This window comes from Salvia splendens, chromosome 21 (assembly GCF_004379255.2).
Source record: "Salvia splendens isolate huo1 chromosome 21, SspV2, whole genome shotgun sequence".
In the NCBI taxonomy this organism is placed as follows: Eukaryota; Viridiplantae; Streptophyta; class Magnoliopsida; order Lamiales; family Lamiaceae; genus Salvia; species Salvia splendens.
This window is the reverse complement of record NC_056052.1, coordinates 26,316,126-26,340,164: the sequence shown is the minus strand read 5'-3', so window position 1 is coordinate 26,340,164 and position 24,039 is coordinate 26,316,126. Positions and strand designations below refer to the sequence as shown.

The 24,039-nt window shown below is 39.0% G+C and overlaps 3 protein-coding genes across 8 annotated transcripts; 1 reads left to right on the top strand and 2 right to left on the bottom strand.

Annotated features, from left to right (window-relative positions):
- Positions 1-1,223: 1,223 nt before the first annotated feature.
- On the top strand, positions 1,224-23,418 carry LOC121784714 (putative late blight resistance protein homolog R1A-10). 6 transcript variants are annotated; one of them, XR_006046768.1, is made up of 7 exons: positions 1,224-4,005; positions 4,569-4,641; positions 5,258-5,380; positions 12,556-12,638; positions 12,752-12,797; positions 12,877-13,088; positions 23,207-23,418. XR_006046768.1 is itself a non-coding variant. In XM_042182927.1 (2 exons), the coding sequence occupies exon 1, from the start codon at positions 1,437-1,439 to the stop codon at positions 3,987-3,989; it is 2,553 nt and encodes an 850-aa protein (XP_042038861.1). In that variant the 5' UTR covers positions 1,224-1,436; the 3' UTR covers positions 3,990-4,005; positions 4,569-4,885. The 6 variants fall into 6 exon arrangements, 1 of the variants encoding a protein (XP_042038861.1); XR_006046770.1 differs by lacking the exon at positions 23,207-23,418 and having other exon boundaries at positions 4,569-4,627; positions 12,877-13,256; XR_006046767.1 differs by lacking the exon at positions 23,207-23,418 and having other exon boundaries at positions 12,877-13,256.
- Positions 5,619-9,308, bottom strand: LOC121784713 (putative late blight resistance protein homolog R1A-3). The gene is made up of 2 exons (XM_042182926.1): positions 5,990-9,308; positions 5,619-5,884 (listed from the first exon to the last, which is right to left on the bottom strand). Exon 1 carries the CDS (start codon positions 9,023-9,025, stop codon positions 6,014-6,016), a length of 3,012 nt encoding a protein of 1,003 aa, XP_042038860.1. The 5' UTR covers positions 9,026-9,308; the 3' UTR covers positions 5,619-5,884; positions 5,990-6,013.
- On the bottom strand, positions 12,803-16,696 carry LOC121784443 (putative late blight resistance protein homolog R1A-10). The gene is made up of 2 exons (XM_042182578.1): positions 12,931-16,696; positions 12,803-12,895 (listed from the first exon to the last, which is right to left on the bottom strand). Exon 1 carries the CDS (start codon positions 16,694-16,696, stop codon positions 13,706-13,708), a length of 2,991 nt encoding a protein of 996 aa, XP_042038512.1. The 3' UTR covers positions 12,803-12,895; positions 12,931-13,705.
- Positions 23,419-24,039: the final 621 nt, after the last annotated feature.

Here is a 24,039-nt window from a genome sequence, read left to right as displayed (position 1 = left end):
GTGTCGATCCACAGGGAAGGTAAAGATTAATTAACTCTTAAACATAGAAAACACATGCTAATGAGGTATTTTGATTTGAAGATTTTGATTAAAAGATTATGCAAAAACAATTACAAAAGATTAAACAAGCAAGACGAAATAAGAGAAGAACGTGTTACTCCAAACATTCACGGATAAAACGATGATTTATTCTAATATCCAACTCTATCTTATGAATTACGGGACTTCAAAATCAATTCACAATGCTAGCACTAAACATGCTTGACATACGAAAGCTTAAGAATAGTTGAACACATATTCAATAAACCACTCTTCATTAATCTATGGATCCCACGGGAGCGCGAGACTCCAAAGATCAATTACTATTAGCACATGAAATCCATTATCAAATTATCATTTGAACAAATCTAATTGATAATTAATTACCACAATGTTCCAACTTATTCAAAGTTAAAGAGACATTCAAATAAGCCTAAAGATCTACTACAAAAGGTGCACCAAAAGTAATAGATTCAAACACTAAAATTGTGACAACGACGATCATAAGATGAAGGAGAACATTGAATAAATCATACGAACAAATTATCCGTTTACATGGTTGGAGCAACACTAGATTTTTAGCCAATCATTGTTAAACTATGAAATATGAATAAGAGATCTGAAACCATAGATATCAGGAAGGAATTGATGATGAAATATTTGAATAATCTTGCAAGCACCAATCAACAATTATTTCTTCAACAATGCTTTCATCCACCGTCAACTTCTCTTCCCAATTTCCTTTTCAAATCCCTGACACCTTTTCCAAATCTCCTCACTTTTTCGTCCCCTCTCTCCTTACTTTTTGCAGCCTTCTCTTTCTTCCCTCCTTTAACTGCAATATTGCACTTATAATTGATCCACCCGGCCGGGTAGATTATTGGGCATAAAATTCACCCGGCCGGGTGACCAATTTTGAGTAATTGCTGGAATTTTCGTGTTCTAGCCGGGTATTTTATTAGGCATAAAATACACTCGGCCGGGTACCTCATTTTTAGAGCTTTCTGGACTCACGACGCAAACTGGGCAGTCTGTCATATTGGGCAGTCTTGCACAACTTTTTCACCATCCGAGCTTCATTCCTACACCATAAAACATACTTTTGCAAGCATCAAACAATATAAATCATGTAAAGTTAGGGGAATAAAAATGTACAATTTGATTCATATCACTACCTACCTACCTATCTATCTATCCATCTATTTATCTTGCGCTCATTTTTCCATCTATCTATAATCTATCTATCTATCTATCTTGTGCTCAGTTTTCCAGCTTGGTTTATCTTGATCTGCAAAAATCTTGTCACATAAACTTCTTAATCTTGATCACTAGTTTTTCCAACGTGGTTTAGTTTGAGTTGCAAAATCTTCTCAACCTCTTAACTGTGATCAGCAAAAATGGCTTATGCGGCTGTTCTTTCCCTTGCCCAAACTGCAGGAAAAATGATCTTGGATCAAGATAGATACCCCATTTCTCGTAATAAGAAACAGCAAATCCGATCTATCTATGAACCATTTATATTCTTGCAAGAGTTTCTTGAAGATTTTCCAGAGAAGGCCAACATTTTGGATTGGCGAATCCGAGATCTAGCATACGAAGCAGAAGGTGTTCTTGAGTCTTTCATCCTGGGGGAAGCTAAATCACATTGGACAGTTTTGGCTTCCAAATCCAAGTTTAAACACCAAATGGGAAAGATCAGAGCAGAAGCAGATTCAATCACAAGGGAAGTGATGGCCATGAAGAATAATAGCTCAGATGCAGCGCAACATGGTGATTCTTCCGTACCAGGTTCGCCTTCTAGACTTGCTCCAGTTACCAAGATTGACGATGTGGTTGGTTTACATGAAGATTTGGAGGAAATAAAGTCACAACTCTGTGGAGAATCATCCAATTTACAAGTTATTACAATCGTTGGAATGGGGGGCATTGGTAAAACCACTCTCGCAAAGTGTGCGTACGATGATCCACTTACGGTGCAGCATTTTGACATTCGTGCTTGGGTCACAGTATCACAAGATTACAATGCAGAGGCAATCTTTTCAAGCCTCCTAGCTTCCATGGAAGAATTCAACACAGAAAGATCTGAGCGGAGTAGTGAAAATGTGTTCAAAATCTTGAAATACAGGAGGTATCTCATTGTAATGGATGATATTTGGAGTACAGGGGCTTGGGATGATGTAAGATGTATACTTCCCAATGATGGTAATGGAAGCAGAGTCATGTTAACGACTAGAGAAACTGATGTGGCTGCTTATGCTGATCGTTTGAGCCCTCTTCACGAGATGCGTTTGATGGATGAGGGTCAAAGCTGGAATCTGCTTCGACAGATGGTGTTTGCACATCAAGATTGTCCTCCCGAATTGGAGAATATTGGGAAAGAGGTTGCGAGGTGCTGCAAAGGGCTGCCCCTCACAATTGTGGTGGTTGCTGGGATACTATCCACGATGGGCAGCAATCTAGCTTCATGGAAGGAAATTGCACAAAATGTGAGTTCTGTTACCGTAGGAGGAGGACAATGTGAAAAGATATTGTCTTTGAGTTACACACAATTGCCTCATTATCTGAGGTCATGCTTCTTGTACATGGGAGGCTTTCCAGAAGATTATGAGGTCTCTGCCTCAAAACTGATCAAATTATGGGTAGCTGAGGGGTTCTTGAGATGTCCGAAGGGATCTAAAACCTTGGAAGAAGAGGCCGAAGAGTGTTTGGAGGATCTTGTCAAGAGAAATCTTGTTTTGGTTACCAAGAGAAAGTGTGATGGAAGGATCAAAAGCTGCAGCCTCCATGATCTGATGCGAGATTTGTGCATAAAGAAAGCACATGAAGAGAAGTTTCTTATGAATTTCAGTAGCCGGATTGTGACAAACCTCATTTCAGTAGAGGCCAAACACAATCAGCGCCGTGTAAGTCTAACTCCTTCGGGTCTACCATACTTTTCAAAAATATACTGTTTAAGTACCATCCATACGATTTTGTGCTTCCATGGCATTTCAGTAGCAAGAGCGTTGGAAAGATTTAGATTATTGAGGGTGTTAGATGCAAGAGATGTTTATGTTTCATCATTACCAGATGAAATATTCGACCTGTTTCATCTGGTATACCTTGCTATCTACTATCGTCTAAGTCTTCCCTCAGCAATTTCAAAGCTTCGTAGTCTTCAAACTTTACACCTTCGTGCAAAGAACGAATGGAAGCTTTTTAAATCCCATTGTGTCTGTTTGCCACCGGAAATTTGGATGATGCCACAGTTAAGACATCTTGTCTTCAATGGCAGGTTACCTGATCCAGAAGGAAGAACAACTACTGTTCTAGATAACCTCCAAACACTTTCTATAGTGTCACATTCCATGTGTAGTGAAAGGATTTTGAGAATGATCAGAAACCTAAAGAAATTAGAGATTGATTGCATGGATAGTCGTCCAGGTGACATTTATCTTAACAATTTAGTACATCTTCGTAGACTTGAAGATTTGAAGTTACGTTCATCCTTTGGTGGTGAATTTTGCCAAAAGGATATATTTACCTTTCCTAGGATGCTTAAAAGGCTGACCTTAAGTCGTATGGCATTTCCTTGGGACAAGATGACAATTGTTGGTTCGTTGCCAAATCTTCGAGTGCTGAAACTAACTCATCAGGCTTGCAAAGGCAACAGATGGGAAACAACTGAAGGAGAGTTCCCTCTTTTGGAACATCTGCTAATAGAAAAGTCAGATCTCTCGCTCTGGATAACTGAAAGTAGCCACTTCCCGATGCTGAAGCGCCTGGTGCTCAATGACTGTTGGCAGCTTGCTGAGATACCTGAAGATATCGGAGAAATTTCAACCCTTGAGCTGATTGAGGTGAAGGGAAAAGCAGTGATGTCACTTGTGGATTCAGTCAAGCAGATTCTAGAGATACAACGAGGATGGGGAAATGACGCCCTTCAAGTTCGTTGCATGACTCATCGCTGAATCTGCTGGTGATCAGGTACTTTCACATCCCTTATTTTTTAAGTGTTACATTGTAAATCTCTTTGTTCATTGAAAAGTATGCAATCAAATTTGATGGACTAGTCCTTACATTGAATACATTCTCAAAATGACTGTTTTGGCTTCTGTTTGATTTGTAGTAGTTGCATTTGTCATCTGAGTTGGTCAGAACCATGATCATTTTCACTCATTGTTTTCCTGAAGGATTCATTTTCTAGTTGCCTCTTTTGTTAGTTTCAATTATTGCTGCAATGTATGATCCATATGCACCAACAACAACCTTGTTTCAGTTGCTTCTACTTCTGTTTTTTTTTGTTGAGAAGAGCAAGTGTGGCAAAAGCTTTAGGTATCATGAATGCACTCATGTGTACAACGTAGTTGTAGCTTTAGAGCTTTTTTTAGTTAGTGTTGGTTATGAAGAACATATGAAAGCTGATAATTCTTGCCCAAAGAAGTGAGGGTGGAATATGGGAAGAAGTGTGTTGAGCTGGGACGATGCTAAGATTTATAAGAATCGACTGTTGTGTTATAACTTAAGAGGACTCTTAAAAACTGTTGCAGGTCCTTAAAACAAGAGACTGCATCAACGGGAAGAGAGGGATCCATTTGGTGATGTAACCGTAAGACTTCGGAGGTGATGAAATCCGATTTCTAAACCTTATAGTTTTCAGGAACATATTCAAGAACGGATGAGAATTCTGGACTGCAGGAGCTCAGGCTTAATCAATCTGTTCTCTCTCTGTCTGATTTATTTGTTTGTGGCAACTACATTCATTCTTCCCATGTGATGCTTTCAGTAGATTGTTTTAACTAAAGTTAAATGAGCAATTTTTATGATGTCTTTAGAAAAAAATCATATTTTTAATCATTTTTATCCATTCTATTGTCTTTTTTATTTTAGTATTATTTTTACTTGATTCATAGACATCAGTTCACTACAAAATAAAATGTCTTAATTAGATTGGAACGAATGGAGTAGATTTTTGTTGAAGAGACTTAGAAGGAAGAGGTATTTCCACTCGCATCAATCTAATCATTTTTGTATCACTCAAGGATCGTTACTTGGTGATGTTTATTAAAGCAAGATTCATGATTCTTCTACTTTTTTTCAATCTTCAGATAAATCAAAATGTTATTTGTGTTGTAATGCTCTGTGACGTATTTCCAGTAGTTAAATTGAGGTGGATTCAATCACCATTCTTGTGATACAAATTCTTTATGATTTGTGAAACGAATTCTACTGTGGTCAGGTGTTCGAGAAAATGCCAGAAAAATAAGTGCCCAGCAGGTGTTCGAGGAATTGCCACCAAGTCAAAGGACAGAGAGGAGGAACATGAATGTTTGGGGATTGAAATTAGCTCACTCCTCCCCAGGTTAGATCTTCGTAATATTCTATAAACCTAAAACCACAAATGATTTCTGTGCAACATATTTGAATAGAATGAGATTACAACGTATATACTATGTTTCCTGACTATGGTTCTATTTAGTGTTTGGTTTCTTGTACAATGAGATTACTCTTTTGATGATTTGGAAATGTCAACATTCATTCATAGCTTCATACAAATATTAGCATTAGAAAGCTCACTAGGAAAGGATGTAGTATGGTACTTCCACACAATAATAGAACATATTCATATAACACACCATATTAACATTCAAGTACAGAACGATTAAACAAATTGAAACAAGTTCCATAACACACAGTCTTAGAAAACCTCTTCAGTAAAGTCTCACTGATAAAGCTTTAACACACACTTAACACATTTCCATCCTCTGACCCATTTGAATTTGAACCATGAGGGTGGTACATCATCCTCGTCATAGTCATCTTCATCATCATAGACGCCTTCATCATCAAAACTCCTGAAAAGTGGCTGAAAAACAAGGTCTACATGTGAATTTCAAGCACACGCCTTAGAAAAACAAATGCTCCGATAATGTCATATATAAGTAAACTGTAAAAAGGGATCCAAAAATACCTCATATGAATAATAACTTCGTTGTCAAGACGACTTAGGAATGCAGACAACTTGAAGGGTGTCATTTCCCATTTCTTCCTGTTCCTCTCTTATCAGTTCAACTGACTCCAATAAAGATTTCTTCACATTACCCTTAACCTCAATCAGTTGAAGACTTGAAATTTCTCCAATATCAGTTGGAATCTCGTTGAGATCCCAACAAGAATGAAGTAGCAGGCGTTTGAGCATGGGGAAATGGCCACATTCAGTTTTCCAGTTCTTAAACCCGGACTGTCCAACCAGAAGAACTTCCAAAGCTGGAAATGTTCCTTCAGTTGTTTCCCATGTTCCACCACTCCAAGTGCAACCTTTCAGTTTAAGCACTTGAAGATTTGGCAAGGAACCAACAATAATCATGTTGTTTTGAGTAAGATTCAAATCCCTCAGAGTCAACTTTTTGAGCATCTCCGGAAAAGTAATATTGTAGCTATTGGGCCGAGATTCAACCCAACAACCAGCATATACTTCCAAACACTCAAGTCGATGCAGATGTACCAGATCATTCAGGCGACCTGCATCTCGACCCTGAGAACAATCAATCATCAGTTTTTTAAGGTTTGGGATCTTTTTCAGGATCTGCTCGCTACAACATGTACTGTTAACATACGAAACCGTTTGCAAATTTTCCAGTGGACAAGTTGTTTCTTCAGGATCATCAAAGTAAATCTCCCCCTGAAAGTAAACATGTCTTAGTTGTTGCATGCCCCATGGCACCAACATCCCACAAGCTACTCCAACTCCTAACTTGTCTCTCTTCTCTGCACGAATGATTAAGGTTTGCAGATTTTGAAGGTTTGATAAGATTCTAGGGATACTATGACTATATCTAACAGCAAGGTATCTCAAATGAAATAGCTCAAATAATTGAGATGGCAAGTACTCCACATCAGCAGCTTCAGCATCCAACACCCTAACCAATCTAACTCCTTCGACAAAGTCCAGTTCTACTATATGATACTTGAAGCATTTAATGGAATGGATAGTCGATCCACCATAGCTAGAAAAGAAACTTAGTTTAGAGGTACTTACCCGACGCTGATTTTTTATGCTATCCATAAAATTCTCCTTTTCAGCATCCTCATCCATCAAATTCAGAAAAAACTTACTTTCATGAGCTTTCCTTATGCACAGCTCCCGTATCAGATCATGGAGGCTGCAACTTTTAACTCTCCCATCAGATTTCCTTTTTGTTACAAAAACAAGGTTTCTCTTCACAAGTTCCTCTAAACACTCTTCAGCCACTTCTTCAAAGCTCTTGGTGTTGATCGGAAATTTGAGAAAGCCCTCACCTATCCATAATCTAATGAGTTTCGAGGTATATATCTCTTGATCTTCAGGAAATGAACCCATGTACAAGAAACATGGCCTCAATAATTGAGGTAATTCCACATAGCTCAAAGATAGTATCTCTTCAATATGCCCTTGCTCTGCTGTTTTTGCAGACTTCACCATTTCTGCAATCTCCAGCCACGAAGCTGGATTCTTAGTGACTGTAGATAAAAGTCCTGCAATCACTACGATAGCGAGGGGCAACCCTTTGCAGCTTCTTGCAATATCCTTCCCAATATTCTCCAAATCGGAAGGACAATCTTGATCTGCGAACACCTTCTCCTTAAGTAAGCTCCAACTCTGAACTTCATCCAGTAAACCCAACTCATAAGGCTTGATTGACGGACCAGGATAAGAAGCCACATCGTACAACCTTGTAGTTAGCATGATACGGCTTCCGTTACCATTATCAGGAAACACATTCCTAACAATATCCCATGCCTCGCTTCTCCAGATGTCATCCATCACGACTAAATATTTCCTGCCTATTAAAATTTGGTACACCTTTATGTCAGCTCTTTCTTTCTTTCCACTTTGGTTGTTGTATTCCTTAAGGGACTCCAGAAGGTCTGAAAGAATTCTCTGTGCACTGTAATCCTGTGATACTGTAACCCAAACACGAATGGCGAAATTCTCCTTAATCAGCTTATCGTCATAAACATTTCTGGCGAGGGTAGTTTTTCCGATGCCCCCCATACCACATACCGGTATGACCTGGAGCATGGATGGATTTCCACAGAGCCGGTCCTTGATGTTCATCACGTGATCTTCAAATCCAACCATGGAATTTTTGTGGATGGGTGGAGTAGTTGATGAAGAACTGAGGGTCAATGAATCTGAAGCTTCTAGAGAAGAAGAATCAGCACCTCGTTGAACTTCTTTGTTGCTGGAACTAACCTTTATGTTCTTCACTTTTTCAGCAATCAAAGCAATCTCGTCCGTAACTTTTTCCAGCTGGAGCTCATGCATTGCACTTCGATGGCATTTAGACGCATCAGCCTCATCTAGAAGGAAGCCAACAATATCATCAACTGGTGCAAGTGTAGAAGATGAAGTTTCTTCATTGCTAGCATTCTTGATGGACATCACTTCCTCCATGATCGAATCAATATCATTTCTTGTCTTGTTCAAGTGGTGTATAACCTGGATTTTAGAGTTCAACTTGGCCAACTCTGCTGGTAACAATCTCCACTTTTCTCTAAAATGACGATGAGTTTTCTCCCATTTGTAAAAGTCGTAGATATCTTTCAGTTCAATTTCTATCTCCCCGATTCGTCCTTTTAAACTGTTAGCTTTAGCATCATCTGGGAATTCTTCCACGATCTCGGCCACTGTCTCCAGCTTCGAATAAGCCTCATTGACTACTTTTTTCAGGTCGAGTCTGTGGTTTCCACTTGGATGGGATTCAGACTCCTCTTTACTAGGCAAAAAAACCTTTTCCAACACAAGATATTCTAGAATATCTTCTGCTGCATCAGCCAGCTCCCTCATTTGCCCGTCCCAGCTCTTGGATTCGTCTGGAAATACTTCGAGAAGGTCCCGAATGGGAGTAACATACTGGAGCAGAGATGTAATTTGTTGTTTTTCTTCAACAGAGATGGAGAATAGATTATGATTCAGGAATCGATATATGGTGTTTTCAAGAGAGACAAGAGCAGCATAAGCCATCTCTGGCTATGCTGATGAGCAAAAATTTTCTTCTGTTTTTAGCCTATTGTGAGTATCAGATGAAGAAAGATTAGCATGTGCTTGATCAAAAGCTAAGAAAGAAAGAACATCTTTTTATGAAAGTGGTATGATTTCTATGTAAAAGGGGTGCTCAACTTTGGATGAATAAAGAAATCTTGCATAGTGCAGAATCCACTATGCGTCTATGCCAAAGGTGAAAGAGCGTAGTAGAGCTTACAACAGGCAATAATGTAATGTTACAACTTTTTTCATTGTCCATAATTTAAAATGGTCACTAATAGTATATTCCAAATAGGATGGCACTATATAATATTAGTGACTCACCAAAGTAGATTGTTTCCTAGCATTGGTATGGTGGGCCCATTAATTTGGTGACAGCCCATATCTCTGCCAACTTTCGGCCTTTTAGATTGAAGATCCTTTTATGGGGGCCCATCTATATAAAGAAGAGAACAATGATATATGTCTTCAATTATATGATCAAGTGGCCGACAAAAACTGATTTCTCTTTCATTCAATAAATATTATCAACATCTTTAAAAAATAAATATTAATTTTATAATTGGTTTGTCCATTAAAATTACAAAAATTCTATTTTAGAAAAAAAAATTCACTAATAAAATTAGATTTATTCTTCATTGCCAATATTTTAAAAATAGAATTATTTCTATTTTGATTCATCCAATAAAATTAAAAAAATTAATTTTAAATTTTCTCTCTAATAAAATGTGATTCATTCTCGATTAACAATACTTCAATTACATTTTAATAATATATGTATTTTACTTTACCAATTATATATTAAAATTTGTGTTATTTTAAATAATTTTATTTTCTAAAAGACGAGGTAGTGCTATCTCGTCCATCAAAAAATAATTATAGTAGATGATTCTATTTTTCACTAACACACTTTTTTCTTTCTCTTTCTTACTTTATCAATTTTGCATTAAAACTTGTGTGTTTTTAAAAGTTTCTATTTTTAAGGGACAAAGGGATTAACTTTTTAAAGTTGAATATAAATTATAAATAACTTTTAAAAAATTCCATGGTCTTATAATAATTAAAATGGAAAATACTCCAATACTTTCTCCATCTCTTAATAATAAAAACTTTAGAGATAACATGAATTTTAATACAAAATTATAAAGTACAATAAATATAGAAAAAAATTATTAGAGTAGTTAGTGTATTAAAATTAGTAAAGTACAATAAATACCGAAAAAAATGATTAGAGTAGTGATGTGTAATTTTAGAGATTAAACATTATATGCAAGATCAATCAAGTTTAATTAATTAGCTCTAATATTACAGCAATACTGCAAGAATACATTGTCGATTGAAATACTTCGAGTGTCGATCCACAGGGATGGAATTGATTACTTAACTCTAAAACAAAGGAAAGACGTACAAAAAGATGATTTGTTTTGAAGGTTTGATTTTCAAAAGCTAAAGACAAAACAGAGCTACTAATTAACTAAAGAAAGACTATTCAAATGGGAAAGATATGCCACTCCAAGTTGCTCACTAGGTTTGTATGGTTCTACACCTATATCAAAAGCACATATTTGGGATTAATTAATCAACCTAATCGCTTGCACTGAACATGTTTGCGACGTATAGTTCATAGTCAGCTGAACACTTGTTCCATAAACTAATCTTCAATGTTTATAAACTCCTACGGAAGCGCTAGAGAAATAAGCATCTACTATAATCACATACTTAATCCACTATCAAATTATCTTTTGAACAATTCTAATTCAATAGCAATCCAACAATCAATCAATCCTAAACTATGTTAAAGAGACAATAGCAAAGGACAAAACTACACTACATTATTAGCCAAAAAACATAGTGAATAATATTAAGCACATTGTTGGAAACAAACACATGAGTTCAATGGTGTAAAAACATCCATACAAATCCTAGATTACAACTTGGAGCAACATAAAGAGCTTAGCCTAAAACCATGGTGATATTAACAATAAAAACCATAGAAAGCATGCTCTCGTTGAGTGGAATGGGGATTTGGAGACGGATCGTCGGAATGTTGGCCGGAACTTCTTCCTTTTCTTCTTCCTCCTCTCTTTCTCACTTTTCTCTTTTTTTCCCGTCTAAAATCGTCCCCCCCTGTCGTGCCCCCTTCTGATTTCGTCCTCTTTAATCCCTTCAATTGCTGAATTAACCACCAAATAGCAGTTGTACGACTAAAACGTCCGACCGGGTGAATTTAAAAGAGAGAAACGCCCGACCGGGCGAAAGGCTTCTGGGCTATCGCGGTGAAACGCCCGACCGGGCGTTCCGAGCCATGAAAATCGCCCGACCGGGCGATAAATCTGTCCTCTCGCTGCCTTCCGGAAATCACCCGGCCGGGTGGATTATTTGGCATGAAAATCGCCCGGCCGGGTGGCCAATTTTTATAGCTTCCTACGTAGATTTTCACCATCCGAGCTTCCTTCTTTGTTTCACCATTTATTCCTCTTCCTACACTACAAAACATCCTTTTGCAAGCATCAAACTATATAAATCATGTAAAGTTAGGGTAATAAGAATGTACAATTTGATTCACATCAAGTAGTCAGTGGCGAATGAGGCTGCCTTCATAAAGAGAAAAACTCCTAAAAATTAAAAGTGATTAATTTTGATGAATAGATCAAAATAAAAAATAGAGATTATTAGTTGAGAACCGAGGGGTATAACACAATCAACTAGGAGTATTAGTTAATTTATATTTTAATTTCAAAAAATGAAAGTAACTAAAATTAATAAAAATTTAGGATTTTTATGATAATTTTTTTCTAAATGTTAATAACATTTCAGAGATCACATTAGAGCATCCACGATAGAACGGACTAGCGGCCGGACTAGCTAAAAACACCTCATGCCACGTCACTAGGACTAGCCACTGCATTACCACGTCACTAGGACATCCCACTGCACAGTAGTGGATTAGCACTAGGACATCCCAACAAACAAAATCACAAATACGGAATTAAAATTTCGATATGAATACGTGGGAAATGCAACAATTTAATATTAATTAAAAAAATCAAAAAATCGCTAGCCCGTGCACTCGTCCATCGAGAGCCACAATAGCGGACTAGCGCCATATGCGATGGACGAGAGGTCGGCCGTCAGCCGCTAGCCGGTCGCAATAGTGGACTAGCGGCTCGCCGGTCGCTAGTCCGCTATTGTGGATGCTCTTAGTACTTACAATTAAGGAAGAATCGCGAAGGAAAATATGAGGGAAGAAGCGTTTTCAGAAACGAGTTATCTCTGGCACGCCAGCTCACCTCAGCCATGTCAGTAAGTTAGTTACCATCGGTTAGGAACTGAATTAGCAGCAAAGTATATAGCTTAGCTTCCATTAATAGTAGTTATCTTATATTCTTTGTAAATTGGATTAAGAGATCACTTAAAGAGTTCCTGTGAGTTCTGAAGTCAGATTAGTGCTATACAGTTTTGAATTTCTGTTTTTGATGATCTACTTGATCAAATATACAACTGTTCAGATAATCAAGGCATACAGTTGAAGGAAGAGGTATTTTCGCTGGCGTCAATCTATATATTTCATTCAACGGTCGTTATTTGTGTGGTAATGCTCTATCATCATCATCATCATCATCATCATCATCATGTATTTCAAACATTTGAATGTGGTGTATTAACCTATAGCCTAGTTTGTGATACGAATTCAATTGACGCCAGGTGTTCGAGAAAATGCCAGATAAGGAGTTGAGGCTCCGTGTACCCAGTAGGTGTTTTTTTTTTTTTTTTTTTTTTTTTTTAACTCCTATATAAGGAGGAAGGGTGAAATTGTTTGCGTCTACCAGGGGTCGAACACGCGACCACCTGGGAAAGGGACACGGATATCCAGCGGCGACCACCTGGGAAAGGGACACGGATATCCAGCGCTGGTTGCCACTAGAGCAACTTGGCTTGGATTCCGTGTACCCAGTAGGTGTTGGAGGAATTGCATTGAGTTAAAGGACACAGAGGAGGAACATGAATGTTTGGGGATTGATATGAGCTCACTCCTCCCCAGGTTAGAACTTCGTAATATCCTATGAACCTAAAACCACAAATGATTTCTGCTCCACGAATTTAATATAGTAGTAACTTACTATTTCATAGAATGATATTGCAACATAAATACTATCTTTCCTGACTATGGGTCTATTTAGTGTTTTCATGTAAAATGAGATTAGTTTTATGATGTTTTGGAAAAGTAGCATTAGAAAGTACACTATGCTAACACTCTTCGAGGAAAGGATGTAGTATGGTACTTCTAAACAATAATAAGAACATATTAATATAACACACCATATTAACATTCAATCACAGAACGATTAAACAAATTGAAACAAGTTCCATAACACATAATCTTAGAAAACCTCTTCAGTAAAGTCTCTTGGATAAAGCTTTAACACACTTGACACATTTCCATCCTCTGACCCATTTGAATTTTAATCATGAGGAAGGTCCATCACCGTCGCCATAGTCATCCTCCTCCTCATCATAGTCTCCTGACAAGGGGCTATAAGACAAGGTCTACATGTAAATTTCAAGCACATGCCTTAGAAAAACAAATGCTCCGATAATGTCATGATATATAACTTAACTATAAAAGGGATCGAAAAATACCTCATTGGAATAATAACTTCAATGTGTAGACGACTTAGCAATGCAGACAACTTGAAGGGTGTTGTTTCCCATTTCTTCTTGTTCCTCTCTTATCTGTTCAACTGACTCCAATAAAGACTTCTTCACACTACCCTTAACCTCAATCAGTTGAAGAGTTGGAATATCTCCAATATCTGTTGGAATCTCGTTGAGATCCCAACAAGAATGAAGTAGCAGGCGTTTGAGCATGGGGAAATGGCCACATTCAGTTTTCCAGTTCTTGAACCCTGAGCGTTCAACTAGAAGAACTTCCAACACTGGAAATGTACCTTCAGTTGTTTCCCATGTGCCACCACTGCAAGCGCAATCATTCAGCTTAAGCACTTGAAGATTTGGCAATGAACCAACAACAATCATGTCATTCCAAGAATGTTTTAAATCCCTCAGAGTCAACTTTTTGAGCATCTCCGGAAAAGTAATATTGTAGCTCTTGGGCCAAGATCCAACCCAACGACCAGCATATACTTCCAAACACTCAAGTCGATGCAGATGTACCAGATCATTCAGGCAACCTGCATCTCGACCCCGAGAACAATCAATCTTCAGCTTTTTAAGGTTTGGGATCTTTTTCAGGATCTGCTCGCTACAACATGTACTGTTAACAAACGAAACCGTGCGCAAATTTTCTAGTGAACAGGTTGTTTCTTTGGGATCATCAAAGTAAATCTCCCCCTGAAAGTAAACATGTCGTAGTTGTTGCATGCACCATGGCACCAACATCCCACAAGATACTGCAACTCCAAACTTGTCTCTCTTCTCTGCACGAATGATTAAGGTTTGCAGATTTTGAAGGTTTGATAAGATTCTAGGGATACTATGACTATATCTAACAGCAAGGTATCTCAAATGAAATAGCTCAAATAATTGAGATGGCAAGTACTCCACATCAGCAGCTTCAGCATCCAACACCCTAACCAATCTAACTCCTTCGACAAAGTCCAGTTCTACTATATGATACTTGAAGCATTTAATGGAATGGATAGTCGATCCACCATAGCTAGAAAAGAAACTTAGATTATAAGTACTTACCTGACGCTGATTTTTTATGCTATCCATAAACTTCTCCTTTTCAGCATCCTCATCCATCAAATTCAGAAAAAACTTACTTTCATGAGCTTTCCTTATACACAGCTCCCGTATCAAATCATGGAGGCTGCAACTTTTAACTCTCCCATCACATTTCCTTTTTGTTACAAAAACAAGGTTTCTCTTCACAAGTTCCTCTAAACACTCTTCAGCCACTTCTTCAAAACTCTTGGTGTTGATCGGAAATTTGAGAAAGCCCTCACCTATCCATAATCTAATGAGTTTCGAGGTATATATCTCTTGATCTTCAGGAAATGAACCCATGTACAAGAAACATGGCCTCAATAACTGAGGTAATTCCACATAGCTCAAAGATAGTATATCTTCAATATGCTCTTGCTCTGCTGTTTTTGCAGACTTCACCATTTCCGCAATCTCCATCCACGAAGCTGGATTCTTAGTGACTGTAGATAAAAGTCCTGCAATCACTACGATTGCGAGGGGCAACCCTTTGCAGCTTCTTGCAATATCCTTCCCAATATTCTCCAAATCGGAAGGACAAACTTGATTTGCAAACACCTTCTCCTTAAGTAAGCTCCAACTCTGAACTTCATCCAGTAAACCCAACTCATAAGGCTTGATTGACGGACCAGGATAAGAAGCCACATCGTACAACCTTGTAGTTAGCATGATACGGCTTCCGTTACCATTATCAGGAAACACATTCCTAACAATATCCCATGCCTCGCTTCTCCAGATGTCATCCATCACGACTAAATATTTCCTGCCTATTAAAATTTGGTACACCTTTATGTCAGCGCTTTCTTTCTTTCCACTTTGGTTGTTGTATTCCTTAAGGGACTCCAGAAGGTTTGAAAGAATTCTCTGTGCACTGTAATCCTGTGATACTGTAACCCAAACACGAATGGTGAAATTCTCCTTAATCAGCTTATCGTCATAAACATTTCTGGCGAGGGTAGTTTTTCCGATGCCCCCCATACCACACACCGGTATGACCTGGAGCTTGGATGGATTTCCACAGAGCCGGTCCTTGATGTTCATCATGTGATCATCAAAACCGACCATGGAACTTTTGTGGATGGGTGGAGCAGTTGATGAAGGACTGAGAGTCGAATAATTTGGAGAATGTTGAACTTCTTTGCTTCTGGAAATAACCTTTGTATTCTTCAGTTTTGCAGAAATCAAAGCAATCTCCTCCGTAACTTTTTCCAGCTGGAGCTCATGTTTTGCACTTTGATGGCTCTTCGAGCCATCAACATCATCATGATGGAAGCCAACTAAATCATCAACTGGTGTAGTTGATGAAGTGGTTGCATTGCTATCATTCTTGATGGCCTTCACCTCCTCCATGATCGAATCAATCTCATCCCTTCTCTTGTTCAAGTGGTGTATAAACTGGAGTTTGGACTCGAATTTGGCAAGCTCTGCTGGTAAAAATCTCCACTTGTCTCGAAAACGAGTGTGAGTTTTCTCCCAGCTGTAAAGCTTTCGGATATCTCCCACTTCATTTGTTATGTCCCTGATTCGGTCTTTCAATCTGTCAGCTTTGGCTTTGTCTGAGGAATCTTTCGGAAACTCTTCCCTCACTTCGTCCAGCTTCAAACAAGTCTCGTCGATAGCATTTTCCAGCTCGAGTTTGTATTTTCCAGTATACATGGATTCAAACTCATTATCGCAAGGCAAAAAAACTTTTTCCAGAACAAGATATTCTAGAATATCTTTTGCTGCATTGGCCAGCTCCCTCATTTGCTCATCCCAACTCTTGGATTCGTCTGGAAATACTTCGAGAAAGTCTCGAATGGGAGTGACATACTCGCGCAGAGATGTGATTTGTTGCTCTTCTTCAACGGAGATGGAAAACATATCAGAGTTCAGGAATCGGAGTATGGTGTTTTCAAGTGAGACAAGAGCAGCATAAGCCATCTCTGGCTATGCTGATGAACAATTTTTTTTCTTTCGTTTCAACCTTTTTTTGGGATTATCAGATGAACAAAGATGGTGGTTCAGCTATCAAGAACATAATCCAAAGCTAAGTAAGAAAGCACATCTTTGTGTGAAAAGTGTTACACTTTCAAAGTGTTCAACTATGGACCAATGTAAAATATAGCACTATATGAAAGTGTGAGTCATAACACAAGAAAGGTGAAAAGCATAATGAATTTTCCAGTCTATAATTCCAAAATGGTCTCTAATAAATTTAATTTAAATCAGAATTATTATCTTTTGGCACTGTCAGTAGTGACTCACTAAAGTATATTGTTTGTGTAATAATGGAGTGCTCATTTCAGTTGGAAGAAGAAGAGAAGAAGAAGGAAGCTCGGCTTTGAGCTCGGCTTTGAGTTCGGCTTTGAGCCGAGAAGACAGTTGGTCTTGAGCCGAGAAGCAAAGGAGTTCGGTTTGTGTACCGAGAAAGGAGTTCGGTTTGTGAACCGAGAAGGGAGCTCGGTTGTGAGCCGAAGTGAGTGCTCGGTTGTGAGCCGAAAAGAAAGTTCGGTCTTGAGTCAAGAATAGAGTTCGTCTTGAGCCGAGAAAGAAGAAGCAACAGTTCGGTCTTGAACCGAGAAGGAAGTTCGGCCTAGAGAAACTAGCCGTTGGAGCAGCAGTTAGTTAGCCGAGATGTAGCAGTTATTCTTCTTGTTTTCTTGATTCTTCTTGTAGTTAGTTAGTAGCAGTTGCTACTTGATTGTAGAGCTTTAAATAGCTCAAAACCATGTACGTAGTGAGTAGTGAAAATCAATAAAGAGTTTTCAAGTTTTCTCTCCAAGATTACCATCTTCGATACTCTAAGTGTGAGTGTGTGTTCTTCTGCATTGTGAGTTATCATACAACTGTGAGTGTGTGTGTGATTCACCTGAGTGTGTGAAAGTCTTGTGCGTATTGAATCCCAACAAGTGGCGCCGTCTGTGGGAAGGGGATATTGAAGCTGATTTGCAGAGGATCAAACGGTTTCATAGATGGCAGCAAGGCTTGATGCAGAAAAGTTCACAGGCAAGAATGATTATAGCCTGTGGAAGATGAAGATGAAGGCGGTCTTGATTCAACAAGGCTTGGCCGCAGTTCTTGCAAATACTGAAGAGAAAGGAAAGGCTCCAATGCTTGATGATAAAGCTCAGGCAAAGATGGAGGAGATGCAGCTCAAGGCACATTCTGCAGTGATTCTGTGCCTTGGAGATAAGGTCTTGAGGGAAGTTCAAGAAGCCAAGACTGCGGTGGAGATCTTGAACAGGTTAGATGAAGTTTACCTGGCAAAATCTTTGGCTAACCGGCTGTATCTCAAGAAGAGGCTCTATGCCTATAGTTTTTCTGGTGAAAAATCTATCATAGAGCAGTTGGAGGAGTTCAATAAGATCATTGATGATCTGGGCTCTGTGGATGTTAAAATTTCAGATGAAGACAAGGCCATTCTTACATTGAATGCCTTGCCTAGCTCGTATGACCAGTTGAGTGATGCAATTATCTATGGCAGAGATAAGCCTATCACCTATGCAGAAGTCTACTCGGCCTTGATGGCTAAGGAACTCCAGAAGACTACCAGCAGAGGCTCTGCAAGCTCCAATGTTCAAGCTGCAGAGGCCTTGAATGTGAAGAAGTTCAAAAAGCAGAACTTCAAGAAAAAGTTTGAGGGCTCTAAACCCTCCAGTTCTGATGCTCAGAAGGAAACCAGAGCATGTTTTTGGTGCAAGAAACCAGGGCACTTGAAGAAGGACTGCCATGCCTGGAAGAGAAAACTAGCCTCTGAGGGCCACAACACTTCTGATTGTGTAGAGAGTACTGATCCCCCTGCTCAACTCATGAATGTCAGTGAAAATGGGATCAGTCACAGGTGGATAATGGACTCAGGGTGCAGCTTCCATATGTGCCCCAACAAATCTTGGTTTCATGATCTTCAGGAAGCATCAGGGACTGTAGTTCTTGGAAATAACCATGTGTGTCAGATCAAAGGGATAGGGAAAGTGAAGCTAAGTTTGCAAGATGGCTCTATAAAGATCCTAACTGGGGTGAGGTATATTCCGGAAGTGAAAAGAAATCTCATCTCATTGGGAATGCTGGAGGAGAAAGGGTTCACCATATTGATGAGTCAGGGAAAGATGCTTGTGAAATCTGGGAATGCAGTGATGATGGAGGCTGACAGAGAGCACATTCTCTATTATCTGAAGGCTAAGGCTGTTGATGGAGAAAGCAATGCAGTGTCAGATGATTCCATAATGCTATGGCACAAGAGATTGGGCCATCCAGCAGAAGGAAGCTTGAAAGAACTCATCAAGAAGGGCCTGATCTCTGGAGATTTCAACAAGATGGACCCCTGTGAGCAGTGTATACTTGGAAAAGCAAAGAAGGCACCCTATCCTACAGGTATTCACTCTTCTACAGCCCCATTAGACTACATACACAGTGATCTCTGGGGCCCTTCACCTGTAAGCTCAATTGGTGGTGGGAAATACTACCTTGCTATTATTGATGACTACACTAGGAAACTGTGGGTGTACATACTGAAAGAAAAATCAGAGACATTCACAAAATTCAAGATATGGTGTAAAGAGGTGGAGCTAGAGAAGGGAAGGAGTGTTAAATGCCTAAGAACTGACAATGGCTTGGAATTCTTGTCTACTGAGTTTGATCTGTTTTGCAAAGAGAAGGGTATGAAGAGGCACCGCACTGTTCCTGGTAACCCCCAGCAAAATGGTGTTGTGGAGAGGATGAATAGGACTATCCTAGAGAGAGTAAGGTGCTTGTTACACAGTTCTGGTCTGAGCAACAGATTTTGGGGAGAGGCTGTGTATACAGCAGCCTATCTCATCAATAAGTGTCCATCTACTGCCCTTAAGTCTGAGACTCCTGATTACATGTGGTATGGAGCCCATAGTGACTACTCAAAATACAAGGTGTTTGGGTGCGCAGCCTATGCTCATGCTAGGCAAAGTAAGCTTGAGGCTAGGGCTCTGAAATGCATATTGCTGGGGTATCAGAGGGGTGTTAAGGGGTATAGGCTCTGGTGCATTGAGCCTGGTAGGCAGAAGGTGGTGGTGAGTAGGGATGTTGTGTTCTTGGAGGATCAGATGCCATACTTAAATAGGAAGCTGGACTCCAATGAAGTTGAGAGTGATTTCCTCAAGGTGGAGCCAGTGGGACTTTGCCAAGGAGCAGGTGGAGCCTCTGACTCAGAAAGTGAGTCTGAACCAGAGGATGATGGTGCTCTAGCTCGAGGTAGAAAAATTGATGAGCCTACAGCAGATTCTGCCAGAGAGTACCAGATAGCAAGAGATAGAGGCAGAAGAAATACAAGACCACCTGAAAGGTTTTCTGATGTGGTCTACTATGCACTTTGTGCTGCTGAGAGCATTGATATTGCAGATCCTCTCACATATAAAGAAGCCATGAAGAGTAAAGACAGAGAAAGGTGGATTGAAGCCATGAATGAGGAAATGGAATCTTTACTCAAGAACAAAACATGGATTTTGGTGGATAAATCCAGACTGACTACAGATGGAAAAGAAAGGAGGCTGATCAGTTGTAAGTGGTTGTTTAAGAAAAAGATTGAGACCACTGATAAAGATAGAATCAGATTCAAGGCAAGGCTGGTGGCTAGGGGCTTCACACAGCAAGAAGGAATTGATTTCAATGAAGTATTTGCTCCAGTTGTTAAGCACACTTCGATTAGGATCTTGTTGGCAGTTGTGAACCAGCTAGACTGGGAGCTACAACAGCTTGATGTGAAGACAGCCTTCCTCAATGGGGATCTAGAGGAGACTATCTTTATGGAACAGCCAGAGGGCTATGTGAAGACTGGAGAAGAAGGCAAGGTGTGCCTGTTACAGAAAAGTCTTTATGGACTTAAGCAAAGTCCTAGACAGTGGAATAAGAAGTTTGATGCACAGATGAAGAAGATTGGCTTCTCCAAGTCAGAATATGATGATTGTATTTACATCAAGAAGGCAGGCAGGACTCCCATTGCCTACCTATTACTCTATGTGGATGATATGCTACTTGCAGGCCCTTCTATGACAGAAATTCAGAAAGTTAAACAAGATCTGAAGTCGAGCTTTGAAATGAAGGATCTAGGAGAGTCAAGGAAGATCCTAGGCATACATATTCAGAGAGATAGAGGCTGCAAGAAGCTGTGGATGCTGCAAACTGATTATATTGACAAAGTTATGCAGAGATTCAGAATGGAGAATGCTAAACCTGCCTCAACACCCTTGTCCCAGAGTTTCAGATTATCAAAGGAACAGGCACCTAAAACTAAGCAAGAGGCTGATGAGATGGAGGCTATCCCTTATGCTAGTGTTGTTGGGAGTATCATGTACACTATGATTTGTACAAGACCAGATCTTGCTCATGCTATCTCAGTGACTAGCAGATACATGGCAGACCCGGGGAAGGAGCATTGGAATGCTCTTAAATGGATATTGAGGTACATGAAGTCAACTAAGGACTGGGGGATTGTGTTCAATGGCTGGGAAGGTGGATCTGAGGAGGTTGTGCAGGGGTATTGTGATGCAGACTATGCTGCAAATCTGGACACCAGAAAGTCTCAAACAGGTTATTTGTTCACCATGTTTGGAACTGTGATCAGTTGGAAATCAGGTCTGCAGAGTGTAGTTGCTCTCTCAACTACAGAATCAGAGTATATAGCTCTCACTGCAGCTGTACAGGAGAGCTTTTGGATCCAGGGAGTGATTTCTGATTTTGGTTTTGACCAAGAAACAATGGTGATTCATTGTGACAGCAGCTCAGCTATATGCTTGGCTAAACATCCGGGTTTCCATGAAAGGAGCAAGCATATAGACATAAAGTTGCACTTTATTAGAGATGAGATTGAAAGAGGAAGGGTGAAGGTGGTTAAGATTAACACCATGCACAATCCGGCAGATATGCTAACTAAATCTCTAAGTAGAGACAAGTTTGATCATTGCAAGAAGTTGATCAATGTTTGTGCGAAAACTGAGATGAGCCCTCAGGTGGAGAATTGTAATAATGGAGTGCTCATTTCAGTTGGAAGAAGAAGAGAAGAAGAAGGAAGCTCGGCTTTGAGCTCGGCTTTGAGTTCGGCTTTGAGCCGAGAAGACAGTTGGTCTTGAGCCGAGAAGCAAAGGAGTTCGGTTTGTGTACCGAGAAAGGAGTTCGGTTTGTGAACCGAGAAGGGAGCTCGGTTGTGAGCCGAAGTGAGTGCTCGGTTGTGAGCCGAAAAGAAAGTTCGGTCTTGAGTCAAGAATAGAGTTCGTCTTGAGCCGAGAAAGAAGAAGCAACAGTTCGGTCTTGAACCGAGAAGGAAGTTCGGCCTAGAGAAACTAGCCGTTGGAGCAGCAGTTAGTTAGCCGAGATGTAGCAGTTATTCTTCTTGCTTTCTTGATTCTTCTTGTAGTTAGTTAGTAGCAGTTGCTACTTGATTGTAGAGCTTTAAATAGCTCAAAACCATGTACGTAGTGAGTAGTGAAAATCAATAAAGAGTTTTCAAGTTTTCTCTCCAAGATTACCATCTTCGATACTCTAAGTGTGAGTGTGTGTTCTTCTGCATTGTGAGTTATCATACAACTGTGAGTGTGTGTGTGATTCACCTGAGTGTGTGAAAGTCTTGTGCGTATTGAATCCCAACAGTTTGGTAGCAATCGCATGGGCCAATTAATTGGTGACAGCCCATACCTCTGCCAACTTTAGGCCTTTTAGATTGAAGATCACATAAATGGGGGTCATCTATAAAATGAAGCGAATAATGTGTAAATATGCCAATTAAATTACTATCCTATTGAGATTATTGCTTTCAATTATATGATATAGTGGCCGACTAAACTAAAGAAAGAATCACTGAGAATTATTAAAGGATAATAGCCAATTTATTTACATAATTTGATCAAATTTTCATAAGTTTGGTGATGTTTCAATTTTTCAATTGTGTAGTCTAGATACAAAATTACATATTTGGTGATGCTCAAAATGATATTATTTGAATAATTTAAGTACTCCATCCGTTCCTAAGCTACTTTTATTATATTCTATTTTGAATCGTCCCAAGCTAAATGCACGATTTCATATTCTGACAAAAACTTTACCTTTTGATTTGCTATCATCTTTTACTATCTTTTCACTAAATATTTAAATATCAATTTCTTAAATTTTATAATCAAAAGAAATACTTGAGATGGATGAACTATTTTTTTCTCTGTCTTTTCCTTTCCTTTTTATTTATTTATTTATTATAATTAAACAATACTCCTCATTTTAAGTATCACTAAAATATCGTTTTATACACGGGTGAAACAATTGAAAAAAATTAAAAGTCCATAACTTTTGTTTTCTGATTCTTCTATTTTTTAAAATTCAAACTTCAAATAAATGTTAATGTTAATTGTGTTGTAATTTTCCATGCTACTGGTTGAACGATGACCTGATGCAGTTCAAACTTTTTCTTATGTTTTGCACTTGGATGGCATTTAGACGCATCAGCATCATCTAGAGGGAAGCCAACAATATCATCAACTGGTTCAAGTGTATAAGATGAAGTGGCTTCATTGCTAGCATTCTTGAATCAATATCATTTCTTGTCTTGTTCAAGTGGTGTATAAACTGTATTTTAGACTTCCAACTTGGCCAACTCTGCTGGTAACAATCTCCACTTTTTCTCTAAAATGACGATGAGTTTTCTCCCATTTGTAAAACTCGTAGATATCTTTCAGTTCAATTACTATCTCCCTGAGTCGTCCTTTCAAACTGTTAGCTTTAGCATCATCTGGCAATTCTTCCACAAACTCGTCCACTTTGTTCAGCTTCAAACAAGTCTCTTTGACAACTTTTTTACTGGCGGAGTCTGTGGTTTCCACTTGGATGGGATGGGATTCAGACTCCTCTTTACCAAGCCAAAAAAACCTTGGAGAAATTCCCGGATGGGAGTAACATACTCAAGCAGAGATGTGATTTGTTGCTCTTCTTCAACAGAGATGGAAAACAGATCAAAATTCAGGAATCGGTGTATGGTGCTTTCAAGAGAGACAGGAGCAGCATAAGCCATCTCTGGCTATGCTGATCAACAAACTTTTTCTTCTGTTTTTAGCCTATTGTGAATATCAGATGAAGAAAGATTAGCATGTGCTTGATCAAAAAGCTAAGAAAGAAAGAACATCTTTGTATGAAAATGGTATGATTTCTATGTAAAAAAAAAAAAGAAATCTTGCATAGTGCAGTGTTAAACGAAGGGATTGGTAATGTTTATCATTCTCATTCAATCTGCTTTGGACGATAATACATTACATAGATATATAGGCTATACTATA